This window comes from Pempheris klunzingeri, chromosome 2 (assembly GCF_042242105.1).
Source record: "Pempheris klunzingeri isolate RE-2024b chromosome 2, fPemKlu1.hap1, whole genome shotgun sequence".
Classification (NCBI taxonomy): domain Eukaryota; kingdom Metazoa; phylum Chordata; class Actinopteri; order Acropomatiformes; family Pempheridae; genus Pempheris; species Pempheris klunzingeri.
Window position 1 is genome coordinate 7287399 of NC_092013.1, and position 18395 is coordinate 7305793.

The 18395-nt window shown below is 42.9% G+C and overlaps 1 protein-coding gene across 1 annotated transcript in view; it reads left to right on the forward strand.

Moving 5' to 3' along the window:
* Positions 1–16831, forward strand: part of quo (quattro) — a 30782-nt gene extending 13951 nt beyond the window's left edge. The window contains exons 4-24 of the mRNA XM_070847319.1: positions 957–1160; positions 1620–1743; positions 2610–2703; positions 3179–3265; positions 3346–3462; positions 4393–4491; positions 4594–4742; positions 8822–8960; positions 9194–9316; positions 9505–9702; positions 9824–10797; positions 11022–11271; positions 11658–11747; positions 12357–12581; positions 13302–13472; positions 13961–14138; positions 14473–14589; positions 14728–14982; positions 15450–15727; positions 15943–16001; positions 16164–16831. Coding sequence (XP_070703420.1) covers positions 957–1160; positions 1620–1743; positions 2610–2703; positions 3179–3265; positions 3346–3462; positions 4393–4491; positions 4594–4742; positions 8822–8960; positions 9194–9316; positions 9505–9702; positions 9824–10797; positions 11022–11271; positions 11658–11747; positions 12357–12581; positions 13302–13472; positions 13961–14138; positions 14473–14589; positions 14728–14982; positions 15450–15727; positions 15943–15981 — 3911 coding nt within the window. The 3' untranslated portion in view covers positions 15982–16001; positions 16164–16831. The remainder of the gene's footprint in view (positions 1–956; positions 1161–1619; positions 1744–2609; positions 2704–3178; positions 3266–3345; positions 3463–4392; positions 4492–4593; positions 4743–8821; positions 8961–9193; positions 9317–9504; positions 9703–9823; positions 10798–11021; positions 11272–11657; positions 11748–12356; positions 12582–13301; positions 13473–13960; positions 14139–14472; positions 14590–14727; positions 14983–15449; positions 15728–15942; positions 16002–16163) is intronic.
* Positions 16832–18395: the final 1564 nt, after the last annotated feature.

An 18395-nucleotide genomic window follows, 5' to 3' on the forward strand; every position in this document is an offset into this window, starting at 1 on the left:
TCATTCATCCTCTTTTCCCATTTACTCTCTTCTTTTTAGCCCCCACCCACACACAAAGTTTGTACATTGTTATTACTGCACACTGTCGTTTGTTATGATCTGTTGCTCAATGCTCGAAAGGACAAAGAACATTCACACCAAACAGACTGGTTGAAACACGACCGTGACCTCGCGTGCTTGAGGGAATGCGCTCCTCCGCTGAGGGTCACAGATCATAAAGGCTCTTCAGAAAGAGGGTTCACAGGTCAAAGATCAGACTTGAGTATGATCTTCCCACTGCTGTCTGGCGTCTTTGGCACGTTATTCACGTTATTCCCATTACTTGAGGGAGTGAACGGAAATAGCATGCTGCACCCCAGTGTAAGGGAGGGCCTGAACCCGCTGGGTGAAAAAACACAGCAGAGCATTCCTCTAATGTAGAGAGACAGCATAACATGCAAGAAGCAGAATTCTGTGTCCCCTGCACCCGCTGGCATGCACCCTCATGCCCTCAGAGGGGCATGTTGAGATCTTGAGTGGAGACATGCTTGTCATGGACTATTAAAGTAGCAAAGAGAGAGAGCACAGGCAAGGCTTTGTTTGGCTCTATGGAGAGGCCAATTAGGATGTCTGAAATCAAAGCCAGGCTTAGTAGCCAGGCCACCGCTGTGTTTTGTTACAGAGACCATGTCCAATCTTTAAAGGCTGTCTGCTCGCAGCTGTGCAGCTGCATACATGTTAATAGAGGACTATGAATAGTTATGAAGAACTGGGTAATTACTGTTGGTATAAAAGAACAAATGTTGCAGGACAGAATATAAAGTTGGCGAAAGCTGATGGTATACAGGAAATCTCAGAGCTGTCTTATGGTTATGCAAAATAAAATGCAAACTAGCTTTTTTTTTGTAACTTTCTAATTTATTTGGTTTTCTTTGCTTTTTGCGGGAAAAAACATGTTTGTGTTTACTGACATTCAGACTCCCAGTCGAGTAGGAGTGAAACTCCCTCCGCCGCAGATGGACCAGACTCCAAGCTCCATAACTCAAAGACAGAAAAGCCATGTTCTCCACAAGGCCAACTTCCCTCTGCAAGATCTGACACTCCGCACTCTCCACAAACGGAGGAATCAAGTTTCAGAGGCATCAGTAGCCTGCTTGAGCGGGGCATTATTTGTTTGCCAGGTACTTGCGATTTAACATACATTTCTGAGAATTCACCCAAATATTCTCTTCTGTATGGTTACTGTAAACCTTATGATTAAAATAATGTTACTACTGTTATTTATGATCATATGTCTCGTATGATCTCCAGGTGACCTCAGTGACAGTCACATCATATGTAGGTGTGAAAGACCAGATGGTAAAATCCAACTGAGCTCATTAAGCCTCCTTGATGAAAGCCAAAAGCTATTCAAGATATTGTCCAAATGCAGTGGCCTTTGACTTAAAACCTCAAGATATTAAGGACTTGGATGACTGCCAATCCTCAAGAACTGTATTTTAAGCAAAGTTATGGCATTCAGCAAAACTTTCACTGTTTCATTGCTTGTCCAAGTGTCTGTGTGGTGAGATTATCTTTGAAACTTTTTGGAAAACAAATACATATCAGCAACTTTTTTCCCCGTCCTGTAAAACCCTTAGGCAGCAGGGACAGGACAGGCAGGGCGGTGTTGGAGGTCCATGGTGACAGGAAGGAGTGGACGTCCCCCTCTGTGTCAGCCCAGAATGTCTGTGAATTACTGCTCTACTTACACTCCATACCAAGGTACTGGAAACGATGCTGGTCTCAGTTTCAGAAAAGACACAATATCTGTAATTGAGAGGCCTTTGTTAGTCTGAGACAGTACTATGTGGCGATCTCCTCTCCTGCCTAGCAGAGGACAGCTGTTGTTAATTAATTGGGTGGCTCCTATGGGTGCTGTGAAGCTTGGCCACAAGATGGCAGCAGAGTATAATTTGAAATAGCTCCAGTGTCAAGAGCAAGTTTTGACTCACGTTAAGCATGCTTTTACATCCAGACTAAGTTATCCCTCGTTGATCATCCTTTCCTATAGTTTACAACTAATAAAACAACCTATTCTATACATAATCACAGTGTTATAATTGAATCATTCATGTAATACTTTAAGATCAACAGGCAGTAACACTGACCTGTGCTGACCTTCTGCACGACGAGTATCAGTACTCACAAGTGAACACTTCAGCTGAGTTATTTGTTTACAAAGGCTTTAATGGAGCTTTTGAAGTATAAAAAGCCTTTCTACTAGATAGCTTGGCCTGCCTCTGTCCCCAGTAAAAAGCCATACCACAACAGTCTCTAGCTAGGCCGCCTGCCAACTGTCTGGTATGCAGCGCCTTGCTAGAATTAGCAGCCATGTCTGATGTAGGCTCACACAACAGTAACCCAAGAAGAGGCCGTTAAGAGGGCTGTGTGAAGGCGTCGAAGTGTGGAATAGGATGTGAGGAGAGGTGAGTGTGAGTGTATGCCAGAGACAGATAAAAGATAAGCACGGATTTAAAAAGTGAAAGGAGTAAATAAGCCTAAAAGCCTCGAATGATGCAGTTAACTCACTAAAACCACTGTGATGAACATGTTTGAATGTGCCCTAATATGATTCAACGTTTTGGTAGGAAAGAAGTCAGAGAGTTGGGAATGACTTTGGTCATCAATGCCAGGAAGAAGCCTCCGTCACCTCACCTCTACAAAGCTCTGCTGATGGCCCAGGTTAAAACAATAAACCTGCAAGCACACGTCAGAATCAACAATGCCTGCACTCATCTAATAACACACACACACACACATATACATATACATATGCATTATGTCATTAGATGCAGACAGATACCAAATTGTCGCATCCCTTGATTCACAGATAAGGAACTTGATGCCAGCATTGGTCACTGTGTGTCTGAAAATGTTAAACACAAAGACAGAGTGTTAAAAGTTCATTTGATGCTGTGTTCAAGTTTCTGATTCGGTAGTAGCACAAAAATGCACAAGGGGGCGCAATCTCCATTTTTATCACATTTACAGTAAGATATGCGTAACACACTGTAATGCACACCGGAGGCCTTCTGTACTTAGATTGTGTACACTTGTGGTTACAATCATCCACCTCATCCACCAGATGAATTAGTGCCACTTATGTTGAATTAAAGCACATGATATTCTGCCCTGATGTTTTGTCTTCCTACCACAGGAGCAAGCTCTCCACGCTGTCCATAGTATCATAATGCTGGTGGATAAAGACACTTGTCCTCGACCTGAAAAACAGCCTGGGTTACAGGTCAGAAATTCAAACAATCATCTGATTTGACACCGGAGATGACTCTTCCCTCATGCCTTTCTTTTATCTTTATCTATCAGATGGACATGGTGACTTCAATGAAAGCTCTCAACAAGACAGTTGAAGCTTCCCAGCTGACCTCTGACCTGGGAGGGACCTTTACTTACAGTCATACTGACTGGCTGCAGTTCCATCAGGTATTGAATGTTCGCTCTGTGTTTACAGAGCTGCTGCAGCTGTGGTATCACATCCCACAGTCCCTTTGATTAACTGTGGAGTTTCCCATGCATTCTGCTGTTGAACCACAGCTCACCCACTGGGAATGACTTGTTATCCACACACTCATACCAAACACTCTCAATCTCTGTTGTTCTGTTGGCTTCGGTCTCTAAGTGGAGGTCACAAGGGGAAATGGCAAACTCCTATCTGCAAGATTAATTACATTATTCATTATGATGTGAATCACTGACCGGTAAGAGGGGGCAGATATTTCATACTGGTCATGCAACACTGATCAGTACAACCCTCACTGGCTCAGGTCCATTATCAGAAGCTGGCTGTTGTGTACAGTACATAGTATAGGCCACATTAAATATACAATATTTCAGTGTAATTTAATGGGAATGGGCAAATGATGACTGAAAATGAATGTATTTTAGGATTAGAATTGAAAATAGCTGGTCTGTTATGGAAAGGATTTAGAGAGGAAGTTGGATTATGGATATTTTACTAGATAAGTAACCATTCTTTTTTGATGTGCGTGATGAGTGTAGTAGATAAAGCTCCATTTTAAGAATCAGAATCAGAATCAGAATCAGAATTTAAAGGGTCACAAAAAGAGTGACATCATGCAATAATGTTGAGGATGGTGTCTTAGTTGCACTCAGGTCCATTGTGTAGTATCTCTGAGGTCTTTCTCTGCCACATGTTAGCAGCACACTGAAGGCAGTCTGCTGTGTTTGTATACACCTCAGCGTGTCTGCTCTTGTGTACGCTGCCTGTTATGTTCTCTGTAGGGAGCAGATGGCACATATGTTATGTCTCTTCACCTCAAAGCTCTTGGGTTCGTTACGATGCATCGTATTTTTATTCACTTCCACTGAGTTTTAAAATTCAATTCATTTCAGAGACTGGTTTCATTCATGAGGGACCTGCGAGGAGCAGACAGCTTGTTGCAGAAGGCCATCAAGAAAGTGGATGGCAGCAAAAAGATAGACACTGCCCAGGTAAAATATATATGTTCACAGTGTGATGTTATGTAATTAATGTACTGCACATCCTGGACCAGATCTGATGTGTTGGCTTTGCTTTTGATGTGGCTGCAACAGGAAGTGCAGCAGCGCATTCAGGAACAAAAGTCCTCAATGAAAGAGGTGCTGGAAGACGCCCGACTGGTCACCCTGCAAAGAGAAGGAGGGGCGATACTGGCCAGAATGAGGAGAGAGGAGTTCAGATTTCCACAGTCTGAGGACTACAGGTATCTGATGATAACTAGGTCTGCGTCTGTGTTCTGCTTTCTGTCCCAATCATTACAGTATTTACTGAGTCTCAGTGTTCTAAACTGAGGAGATGTCTAATTTGACATCAGAAATGAAAACACCTCTGGGTGTGCAGGGGCTTTAAGATCTTATATATAAAATATATGATCACTTTACAAAATGTGGATGCATCATTATCAATTAAACTACAAATAAGTGTGATATTTATAAGATATGAATTTGCTGCACTTCGACCAGCCACAGCATAAAAATGTTTCTCTTTTATGCTTCAGTTTTAACAAATCAATAATAGATAATATATTCCTATCAAGTATTAGGATTAGGCACTAGACCAGGAAGGACCCAAAAGCATGACACTGGACACTCTCAGACAGATGAACACTTTACTGAGGACTGGCAGGCAAACAATACTTACAGACTTTGACAATGACAAAATACGTAGCAATAAACAATGAACTCCAAGGGCTTGACAAGATAGTTGGCAACTTGAACGCATGACAGGACAAGACGATCTGGCACAGGACACAGGGAGACGCAGACAATTTATACACCAGGTAATGGGGAACAGGTGGAAACAATCAGGGCGGGGCAGACAATCACACAGGCGGGAAACACACAAGGGCAGGAAGGAGGAGAGTTTAGTTTTCACAATAAAACAGGAAGTGAGAGATGAGACTAAACGCAAGTGAACACAGACAACTTAATAAACACAACGAGACATAACAGTACCCCCCCTTCTAGGGCCGGCTCCTGACGGCCCAGGGGTGTCAGGGTGGCTTCTAAAAAAGTTCTCAATGAGGTTCTGGTCCATGATGCAACTGGCTGGGACCCAGGACCTCTCCTCCGGACCGTAGCCCTCCCAGTCCAAGAGGAACTGGCGTCCCCGACCCCTCCGTCAAACAGCCAGCAGTTTCCTGACTGTGTACACAGGACCCCCGTCAATCATCTGGGGCGGTGGAGGCGGTTTGGAAGGTGGTACCAATGTGCTTTCTTTGACCGGTTTTAATTTGCTGATATGGAATGTGGGGCGTCTCACCCTCGCTGGCCTGGAAAAGTGGTGGCTGATAACCGTAAGCGCATTGAAAAGGTGAAAACCCAGTAGCAGTGGTGGGGAGGGTGTTGTGCGCATATTCTACCCAGGTTAGGTGGTCACTCCAGGTGGTCTGGTTCTGGGAAACCAGACAGCGCAAACAAGTCTCCAATTCCTGGTTCAAACGTTCTGTTTGCCCATTTGACTGGGGATGGTACCCAGATGACAGGCTGACCGTGGCCCCCAATAAGTGGCAAAACTCCTTCCAGAAGCCAGCCACGAACTGAGGTCCGCGGTCGGAAACAATGTCAGAAGGTAGACCGTGAATTCTAAAAATGTTTATCATAATTTCGGCCGTCTGTTTGGCCGACGGCAGCTTGGGCAGGGCGATAAAGTGGGCCATTTTGGAAAAACAATCCACCACTGTCAAAATAGTATTGTTATTGCTTAACCACAAAGGTTGTGCGCTTGGCTCCTGGGTGACATGCGAGCAGCGGGGTATGGGCCCAGTGTATTACCCACGAGCGTAACTGTACTGGAAAAAACAACCTATTCTCCGGACATCCGCTTGGTACTGGGCCATTGCCATTAGCCTGCTGCACATCAGTTTCTATCTGCCAGGACACCGCTCCTACCACACGGTTGAGTGGTAGGATGGGTTCGGGGTCTCTGGCACTGGGTTCAGGGTCAAACAATCGAGACAGCACATCCGGCTTGATGTTCTGTGAACCGGGTCTATAGGACAGAGTAAATCTGAACCTGCTGAAAAACAAGGCCCACCTGGCATGGCGTGGATTGAGTCTCCTAGCCCCCTTGATGTATTCCAGGTTCTTGTGGTCAGTCCAGATCAGGTAAGGCTGCTCTGCTCCTTCCAGCCAGTGTCTCCACTCCTCCAATGCAGTCTTGACGGCTAGCAGTTCTTGGTTGCCCACGTCATAATTCCGTTCCGCCTGAGAGAGCTTCTGGGACAGATAGGGATGAACAGCAGGGATGAACTCTGCCATCTGTGGCCGACTGCTGTGACAACACTGGCCCAATCCCTTCATTGGAGACGTCCACCTCCACTACAAACTGTTGCTGTGGGTCAGGGACAGTGAGGACAGGTGCAGTGGTGAAAGCGTTCTTAAGTCGATTGAAGGCCTCCTCTGCCTGTGGGTTCCACTGAAAATGGAGCTTGGAAGATGTGAGGGCATGGAGAGGAGCAGCAACCGAACTAAAATTCCTGGTGAATTTGCACTAGAAGTTCGCAAACCCAAGAAATTGTACCCTTTTTCTGGATGTTGGAGTAGGCCACTTGGCTACTGCACTCACCTTTTCAGGGTCCATGCTAATCCGATTAGCGGAGATTACATACCCCAAAAAGGAGACAGTGGCTGCATGGAAGTCACATTTTTCTGCTTTGACGAAGAGCTTGTGTTGCAGCAGACAATCCAACACCCGCCTGACATGGACCTGGCATGGATTAACGTGACAATCATTACACTGCTCCCCCCAGCCCTTGACCCAGCCTGACCTCCAGTCAATCTGGGGGTTGTGTTTCTGCAGCCTTTGGCCTGGTCCGAGGTGTACATGGTAGGATTCAGTTTAAAGTGCAAGTCACACTGAACAATGAACGACCGGCAATCCCCAGAATCTCCGGAGAATCTCTCAGGAGGGGCGAGACGGGGAGCCGGCATGGGAGCAGGTGGGGCTGGAGTAGCGGCAGGCGGTGGAACTGTGGGCGGTGGTGCAGCTGCAGCTGGGGAAGCTGAGGCACCTTCCAAGTGTGTTAGGACTTGGTGGAGCTGCTCCGTCAGATGCCGAACCTGGGTGGTCACCGAGGTCTGAAACTCCTCCTGGCGACCGGTGAGCTCCTTGACGCCACCATGAATGGATTTGATCTGCTCCTCGTGCTGGAGTAACCTGGTCCCTTGAGTGGACAGAGCTGTCCTGAAAGCACTGGTGTCTGCTGGGTCCATGTCTGGCCAGATCGTACTATTAGGATTAGGCACTAGACCAGGAAGGACCCAAAAGCATGACACTGGACACTCTCAGACAGATGAACACTTTACTGAGGACTGGCAGGCAAACAATACTTACAGACTTTGACAATGACAAAATACATATCAATATACAATGAACTCCAAGGGCTTGACAAGATAGTTGGCAACTTGAACGCATAACGGGACAAGACAATCTGGCACAGGACACAGGGAGACGCAGATAATTTATACACCAGGTAATGGGGAACAGGTGGAAACAATCAGGGCGGGGCAGACAATCACACAGGCGGGAAACACACAAGGGCAGGAAGGAGGAGAGTTTAGTTTTCACAATAAAACAGGAAGTGAGAGACGAGACTAAACGCAAGTGAACACAGACAACTTAACAAACACGACGAGACATAACATCAAGTGCCACTCTGCATAATTACTACTTTGCCTTTTACTGAGTATGCTTTAATAAGTGCATTTTTCTGATCATACCAGTTACAGTTTTACATTGTGCTATTGCTGCTTTTACTTTAGTAGACAATCTGAGCACTTCTTCCAGCACTGTATTAAACAGATGGATTTGTTTCACAGCTCTGTTTGACTGTAAGTTACAGTTAAAGCTGTGTTTCAAATTAATTCACAGCTGCAAGTAGATATTATTAATCTTAACCTTAAATCATCTGCAACTGATACAACCTTATGGTTTTGTTGGAAAATTAATTGGAATATTGAGTTAATTGCATGCATGCCTAAATATTTCCTAAACAATAACAGATTATTATAATATGCATTATATATTGTATTATTTATACCAGACTTTTGTAATTACAGCAGCGCAGCACCACAATTTATCAAGGCAACAAGCAATTGAAGGGCACATTATGCACTCCATTTCACATCCTGAATTAACATATATATTTAGCTGTTTGCAAAAACTCAAATCATAATGTCAAATAACATCCATAATTTCCTGTGGTCATTCTAATGAAACAATAGTTCTTTTACGCTCATTATACACGTGTTGGAGTTGACGTTTGTTGCACCTTCCTTGCAGAGACGCTCTGGAGTCAGTGACAAGTCTGTACAACCAGGTGGAGGAGAAGCTTCATATTCTGGTGATGAGATCAAACGAGTCACTGCAACATCTGGAGTTTCTCTTCAGGCTCAGAGAAATGGAGGCCAATATTAGCACGGTACCACCATGTCTTTCTGTCAGTTCACATTGTGGAAATCTACACCATGTGTGTAACATCTGCAATTCATCAGATGGTGTTAGGTGGTATTTTAGACAGGGAGATTAAAGTTGGTATCCTGTAGTATATTTCCATTTATGGGACTGTTTCTCAAAACTATGATATGTAATACTTCACTCACAGTTTGCCAAGCGTTAAACCAAGATTGTATAACAATACATTACGTGTTGCAGGCTGGGATGTGGTTCAATACAGGAGGCGAACAGAAGCTGAAGGACTCCTACAAAATGGATGATGCCCTGGTATGCACTGAAAAGGCCCTGCAGCACTTTGAGGTGTTCCTCACTCAGTCTAAGGTATTACAGCAATATTACAAACAGATTTTAACAATATGAGAAGTTACCCTTATTTGGCTGTCTGTGTATGTTCAAGTTTTCCCAAGGCTGAAAATATTTAGATTTCTGCATTGTTAATAGTAGATTAGGGACTTGCGCAGAGGAGGGGTAGGAAATAGTTCCACTTCACCTCTTATCGTTTATCGCAGGAGAAACAACAGTACGCCTTGTCTCTAGTGACAGAGGCAGAGGGAATTGTTGCCAGGAGCGATTCCAGTCCTGCAACAGATATTTTTCGGACTCTGGTCAGCACTTTCAAATCCAACGTGGATGATTTTATGTTGCGGGTAGAGCAGAGGTACAAAGAACTGGATGCACTGGTACGTGTGCACCGCTTTTGTGAGCAGGTTTGTATTTTTCCATTTTGCATTCTTTCACCCATCTGGCATTATTAATCTAAGTCTGACTGATTTGTGTTAACCTTCAAATCTGAAATGGTAAAAATCGCCTTCCTGTCTCTTTATCTAGGCTTCTACCCTGGCCAAAGAATGCAGTCATTTTTTGGAGGAGGTAGAGCAGGAGTGTTACTCAGCTCAGACCCTGAGCACACTCCAGATGTATGAAGAGAGATTAGGTGGCGAATTCTCCACCCTGCACTTCCAGGCTCTGAAAGCTAAGGCCTGTGCAACGGGATCGGGGGGCTCGGAGTTGATGAGAGTGTGGAATGCAGCCTGGGCCCTGTGCCAAGAAGTCAGACAGCGTCTTGCGGAGATGCTGAAGAAGAAAGGCATATATATAAACCAGATCCAGCAGACCACAGCTGCAAACACTCAAGGGGAAGATGCAGGACTGGGGAAGGAGAAAAGGAGTGAGGTAGGGAAAGATGAATGCTCCCTGACCCAGCAGCCAAACTCTCAAAAAGAGGTAGCTAGTGTCCCAGAAAATGAAGGAGAAAGCACCACTGCTCCATGCCTCAGCCACCATGTAAAACCTGACTTGAAAGGAGAATCCCCAGTGCAGAAACTGCCTGAAGCACCAGTTAAAAATGGGAAAATTACCCCTGTTTTCTGTCAATTTGGCAAATGTCCTCCAGAAACCAAACAGAGTCCAAAAGGACACCACAGCGATGTAGATCTAAGGAGCGCAAACTCAACTGAAGTCGGCGAACATTTTCCATTGCATCAACCTTTGGCTCGTTCCCATAGCGAGGGCTCATGTGTGAGCTCTTGTTTGACGAGCATCTCTGGCTTTGCACCACTGAATGTAAGACACAAACACTGTCAGAGCAGGACACAGCCACTGGAACTAAATCTGCAGCCCGCCCAACATCTGCCCATTTCCCATAACGAGAGTATACGATCAGGAAACCTGAGCTGCGAATCAAAAAGTGACAGCAATGAAGAGGAGGGTGAAGGATGCACAGCCTCCACCCAGGGCCCTAAAGATTTAAGGACCCCAGAGACATTACTCACACCAACAGAAAACAATGGCGGCAATGTTTTGTAAGTAATCCTGCCCTCTCTCAGCTGTAATCTAAAGCTCAGTGAGATGCTATTCAGGACATTGACAGCTACGCAGGTTATTTTCATGAATGGTTCAGTTGTTCACCAGTTAAACAATTCTGTCATACCCAAAAATAAATTATGTAAAACTGAGTGTGATCCCCAGCTCACCTGGGTTTAGTTGTGTGCTTTAATGAAATGTTACTTTCCTTCGTGCGGAACAGGAAACTGCGGAGAATTATGGAGGAGCTGCTGTCCACAGAGACGGAGTATGTGAAAGCTTTAGGTTACGTTCGAGAGCACTACTTCCCTGAGCTGGAGAGGCCTGATGTCCCTCAGGACCTCAGGGGCCAGAGGGGGAGCATCTTCGGTAACTTAGAAAAACTCCACGACTTCCACCGACATCACTTCCTTAATGAGTTGGAGAGCTGCATGAACGAACCCTTCAGAGTGGGACGCTGCTTCCTGCGACATGTAGGTACTTCATGTTTTATTGCCAGTGCACAAAAGTATTGTATATGACTTACAGTTTCCTCTGCAAGTTATTTAAAAAAACTTATATTCTAAAATTATATTCTAAATTTACTGATATTATTAAAATAAATATATATATATTATAAATCCAGACACTATTTCTCATACTTGAGTAACAGCTGTTTCTATGACACAACCAGGTTTTGACAGATGTGAGTTTGCGCAACCTCAAATAGTGGTTCATGGTTTCCTGTTTTGAATCAAAACTGCTTCAGCTTCCAAAGAATTGGTGAATGAATTCATTGGAAATGTAGCTCATACAGCTGTGAACTACTTAATTTTTAATGGTGGTGGTAATGATGATTTATTTATTCTTTTCATTTTAGAGAGAGAGCTTTGCTTTGTATGCTCTTTACAGCAAGAACAAACCACAGTCTGATAGTCTTCTCATCAATCATGGGCAGGCTTTCTTCAAGGTGAGAACCACACTGCCAGCTTCCCTTTGCTCTTCTTTCTCCCATTTCTCTCCTCAAAACTACATCTTGAATTTTCTTAAATAAGACTTGACACAGTGGCATACTTTAAAAAGATGAGAGTCTATGCCAGCAGCTCTATGAGGCTATACTTCGGCAGAGCAATGCTTTGAGTTAAATGCAAATATCAACACGCTAACATGCTCACTGTGACGATGACAACATGCTGAAGTTTAGCAGGAAGAATGTTTATTAGGGTCACCCCTTTAGTTTATAGTGTTATTTGGCCAACATGAGCACTTAACGTAAAATGCAGCTGAGGCTCAATGTCATTAGTTTTTATTGAAAGCATATTTTAAGTATTTCATTTCAAAACAAAAATATTGGACTAATATGGCAGTAGATGAAACATCAGATCTGCTCAGATAATCAGAGTTATTACAATTCACCAAGTGAACTGAGATATTTCATTCTTGACCAAAGTAGTGGTCTATTCACCATTTTAGTTCTGATGGATACCAGCCCATCCACTTAACATTAGCTTTAGCAATACTTTTCTAGCAATGCTGCAGGTCCACTGACTGCTCTCTGCCTCCTCTCGTCATGCACCAGCAAAAGCAGCTGAAGCTGGGGGATAAGATGGACCTGTGGTCATACCTGCTGAAGCCTGTGCAGCGGATCAGTAAGTACAGCCTGCTGCTGCAGGACATGATGAGGGAGTGTGGTCCAGGACAAACCAGAGAGATGGCTGAGGTCAAGGCCGCCCTGGACGTCATCCACTTCCAACTCCGCCATGGCAACAACCTGCTGGCCATGGACGCCATCCACCACTGTGACGTAAGACTAATTTTTTAAACCAAAATATCAAAAAAGATTATTAGAAAGATTTTATGTCCTACAGTATATATGCAGAACATACCGTACATACATACGAATGTATAATGTTTCGACATGGTATGTATTGCTCTGTGATAAGAATGATTTATCACCCTCTGATCCAGCATTGAGCAACACTATTGGAATCTCTCCTGAGATGGTGAAAGCAGAGTACAGGCATAAGAAAACAAAGGCTGATGTGTAGTGAGGGTGAGGAGCAGAGTTTTTAGAAGCATTCATCATGCAAAATGGGCTTTGTGCAGCAGCGTAGCTCACTGATGGTGATTAATCTGAAATGGGCTGGATGGGTAGAAAGGATAATAGTTTTATCGTCTTTTCCATGGAATTTGAAGGGAGGTGCTGTGTGTGGGATGATGTCATGGAACTCAGTTATCTGGAGGGCAGAAACAGAAGGAATGGAGTTGGATTTTGTTGTTTTGTTGTAATTATTATATAATTTCGTTGAATTTTGTTTGTATATATTCTGTAATATGATGTTGACGGCATGAGCAAAATCTGTGTATTAAACAACATTTTCATATAGTATAATAATGAAATGAAATTTTCTTGTCTCTCTTTTACTTTTTTTGAGGAACTGCAGTGTTTTATTACTGGACGTACAGTACATGACCTTGTCATGACCACATCAGCCTAAGTGGGTTCTCGTTTTGTGTACCGCAGGTTAATCTGAAGGAACAAGGGCAGCTAATACGTCAGGACGAGTTCTTGGTAACATTCAGAAAGAAAAAATGCTTCCGCCACATTTTCTTATTTCAAGAACTCGTCCTTTTTAGCAAGACAAGGAAAACGGACGTAGGAAACGACACTTACATCTACAAACAGTCATTCAAGGTACACATTGCCACACACACATGCACACACATGTAGCAATAGAAGGTCTGAGTTTTGCTACAACTTCCTCTTCGCTACAAGTCAGAACAAGATTAGTTATTTTCACTCTTGCAATACATTTACTCCGAATTTGCCAATAGGCTTACATGTGAAAACATGGAAATAACCCAGATCCTTAGATGCAGGAAAAGACATGATATGAAAATTGGCCCTGAATATTTGACCCAAGGTTACACATTAGAATTAGAATGAATGCTTTAGGTATATGTGAATACAGAAAAGAGAAAACGCATTACATTACAAAAGAAGTTATATCATTTTGAAATGTATAGCTGCTGTTTAGTAGGCCACCTGACCTGCGTAACTCTCCATAAGCTCACTTCTAATAGCCTGAGGATCTGTGTCCTGACAAACTTCCCAAACTGTTTGCCATATTTTAAAACTGCCATCTCACTGTGCATGATCAGTTTGTCTTTGTTTACATTTAGACATCAGATATAGGCATTACCCAAAACAGCGGTGACAGTGGCCTGTGTTTTGAGATCTGGTTCAGGAAGAGGAAAACCCAGGACACATACACACTTCAAGCAGTTAGCCAGGAGGTGAAGAATGCCTGGACCAAGGACCTGGAGCGGATCCTGTGGGAGCAGGCAGTACACAACAGAGGTACTTACACACAAACACACAGACACATATAAGGTTAAATGAATAACTACATTGTCAATATGCATACAGTGTTGTACATTACAGCATCATACGGTAACACATGCTAGGTTAAAGTGACAGAGGCTCATTGATAGAGGCTGGTATGTTCATGATATATTAACATATGCACCTGTATGTATCCAGTTATTAATATATTTGGTTGAAATGAATGATAACTTTTTGTTGTACAAAAAAACAAACATCTCAGAAACATTTAAATTGTCAATGTGAGTTTAACTTGTACATGCCTAAGTGTCATATTTTATATTTCAAACTAATGATTTCACATTTTTAGAGGTCCGTATGCAGGAAAGAGTTTTCATGGGTATTGGAAATAAGCCGTTCATGGACATCCAGCCCAGTGATGCAGCTATCAGTGACAGAGCCGTCAACTATGTACTGGTGGGAAGAGGTAAAACAGGTTTACTTAGTTATTCATTACTTTCATTAGCAGTAAATATTGTGATGTATTTATTTGTATGCTTCCTATAACTCTTTGACTATTCTTAGCTTATCAGTGTCCTCTAATAAATTATATTCTCACCTGCAGAAAACAAGGTGCTTTCCTCTGCGGGATCACATGGTTCACAGGACGGTCTCCCTGCCAGACGGCCGAAGTCTGTTGGTTCAGGAAGCAGTTCATCTTCCTCCTCTTCCTCTGGAAGGGGCTCCCTGTCCCCTGTGGGGTACCTGTGTGGGCCAAAGCGGAGGGTGGTTTCGGGGGGCCTTGGAGGATACGTATCGCCACCCGGAGGCCTGGAGGAGGACGACCTGGACCATGAGAGTGGGAGTCAGAACTTACTGTGTGAGTTTAGTGTGCACAACTAAGCAAATATGTTCTTACCCCATATAAAACTAGATTTTTGCTTAAGAGACCCTACCATTGCTGTGCCAGTGTGCCATCGACGAGGAGTAGCTTCAGAAACACTGCCACATATCGTGTGGTTTTACCTCCCCCTTTTACAGTTTAAGAATTGATAATTGAAATTTTTTTTTGTTGTAAGATCTTGTGTTTGGCATTTCTGCTTTATTTGAATGTGAGAGTAGAGAGAGACAGAAAAAGCAGCTAGAAAGAGGGGGATGATGTGCTGTAATGTTCCCAGGCCAGACTCAAACCTGGTCCACTGCAGTAAAGATGCAACCTTTAAAAACACGCTCTACCAGGTGAGCTATGGGGTAACCCTGGACAATGATTTTTTCAGGAGGGGATTACCTTGGCTTTCCAGATCATCCACTGATCATATGTATAATCAAGTCTTCTCTTTGTTCCAGTGGACAGCTCCGAGTCGTCAGGAGAGAGTGTGAGTGGCTTCAGCAGTTCCAGTCACAGCTACCACTCCGCTGTTGGAGGAGAGGTGGAGGACACCTTGTCAGTCTGCGCCTCCATAATCACTGTTAAGGAGGCAGCTGTTGCTCATAGAGCTGATACCTCTGCAGTCCTCCACAAACCAAATGCTCTGGCACGGTCCCCTGAAAAAACCCAACCACCTGTTGCACCCAAGCCCAAACCCAAACCACAATACCAGGCCAAGGGTCTGCCCTGTGGCAAGGTGCAGTACAAAGCTCATAACCACTTCTTGTTTATTTCAGTGAACTTTGTAAAGCACTGTGAGACAACTCTGTTGTGATATTGGGCTATACAAAATAAATTGAATTGAATTGAATTGAATAACCAGTAACTGAGTAACTGCGTATATGGTTAAAACATTAGTAATGCTAATGGTGATGATGTTTTCTGTTAATACTGTTTTCATGAATCTCTCAGGTTCAGAGCATCAGTGTTGGAAAATCCACTGAGGTTTGACCTGTGAGATACGATATAAGGTGAGTAAGTGCAAAAATACAGAATGTCGCTCATCTTTCATAAACTAGTACATACTGCAACATTACGCTTTCGAACAGTTAGTTGTAATGTCCATATTGATTTTTAACTGTGCTGCTGTGGGAAGGAAAAGTTACATTAAGTATTTCATTTTTCTTCTACAGAATTTGAGGCAACCCAAGAAGAGCGGTCTGTTGGTGTCAGAGTTCTAAACCAACATCCTTTCATACCTGTTACTGGTAACAGCTGGTATGTGCTCAATTACCAGTGTGCTCAATTACCACTCTGTAAATAGATCTTTTTAATCCCACCACTAAACCAATAGGCCAGAAAAATGTTTATAAATGTAACATATTCTGAACTTGAAACAGTGAGAAATGCTTACCTGACATGGTTTTTCGTAGTGCAATGTAAGGCAGTCTAGTTTCATAGCTCATGCACAGGATCATAGAGGTGCTACAGTGTGTTATTCATAACATAATAAGACTTTACAGTAGTCCAAGAATGTGGCTAAATAATCCAGGTGAAATGGTATGTGCAGACTTTTATAAGCACATCTCATCCTGATCCAAGAGGAGTTTAATAAATCTCCTGAAAGTTTCTGAGGGCAGTAAACACACCGTGATGCCATCTTTTTTACGTCTTAAATTTGTTGCCTTATGTACAGAATTATCAAATGTAATCACAACCTGTGTCTTACTTATTTCCTCTGCAAATAAAACGCATTCACTCTGTCTTTTCTCTTAATTAACAGTTTTGTATAAACTAATATGTTACTGGTATGATGATACTGATCTACATTATGTAACAGTTGTATGGCTTTCTATTTGAAATACAGAATATTTGCAGTGATGATGAGTATGTTGGTTTTAATCTGTGTTTTAATTTGCACCACAACATTTCACAATTTACAAACTCAAATATTGGTGGCTAATATCGGCATTTCATTTGCATTTTCCAAATACTTCCATTACCGGTCAGATGAGGCAATGACTTGGACTGTGACAATAATATACAATGCAGCTGTAACATAGATCAAATACATACTGTAATACCTAGTGCAGATGTATTTCCCTGATTACGTGAGAGCAAATTAACCACCAGAACAGTGTATCATCCATGTTGTCTGTGAGTATATCATATAAGAAACATACACACACACGCACCAATCACACAGAGTCATTTTATTTTGTTACGATGTGAACTTTCTGAAAAGTTCAGAAAGGAAAAGGAAACATTGAAGCCACCAAGCTGCATTATCCTGTGCCACAGGCATTTAGTATAACTATACTGCTTTGCTCTGTACCCTCTATGTCGAAGGCCATGACTTCTGGAAAAAAAAAAACACAGGCCCTTTTAACTGTACCCAATTGCACTTGTTAGCATCTCCCCAAACTACCATGATGCTCAGGTTCAGACCCAATTCTCTTACAGCATATTTTAAAGGGATCTGATATTGTTTTGTTCCAGTTTTCTCTATATTTCACTTTTGTTCTTTTGCTGCCATTTAAATCTGGGGTCTGACTTAATCTCCCACCATCTTTCTCTCTGTTTCTTTTTTTTTTTTTTTTTTTAATCATTTATGGACACATTTCTTATTTTATCTGGAAGTGAATCCAGGTGATACATGCCACAGTCTCTCTGAAGTAGACAAGGCTGCCTTGGCAGAGGCATTTCCACATAACTCTGTTAATCACTGAATCCAGCTCACTGATGTAATGCGCAACTCTGGAGCAAAGACGAATGTTTTTAGTTAGTCTGCCCAGTGTGATTCAAACCAAATGGCTGCCTTTATCCGTCACTTTTATTGACATAGATACAATTACAAATTCATTAGACTTAACATCTTTTGACTCATAATGGGCACCTATTTTCAAAGTTTGTAATAGAAAGAGGCAGACTGATATCGAGCACAGGGCAATTGCAGGCTTTTTATTTTTTATTTTAACTTCATGCACCAAAGAAGAAACAACAAAACTTTAGTAGTTGTTTGTCCTTTTTTGCTCTTCTTCATGGCAGAGGCTACTCAAGTGAGAGTAAATTGTAGGGAACTACTAAGCGCTGGTGAGCATTTATGGCAACAGGACGGTGTGTGTGGGACTGAGTCAAAAGAAACAGTAAGCTCCCAAGATCATGGTCACCTATGTGACTGTTTGACTCTTTTATTGCGTGTTTCATTTGTTTTGGGACAAAACGGAGGTCTGTGGCAGTGAGGAAAAACACACACATCGCTGGTTCGATCCCCTGCTCCTAAGTCAGCATGTCAAAAAGTCATTGGGCAAGACACTGAACCACAGCTTCAGTGTGTGACTGTGTGAAGTGAAAGAATAGTCTCCTCCAACTTAGATTCCTCCTGAATGAATGATGTGCGAATGGGTGAATGAGGATGTGATGTA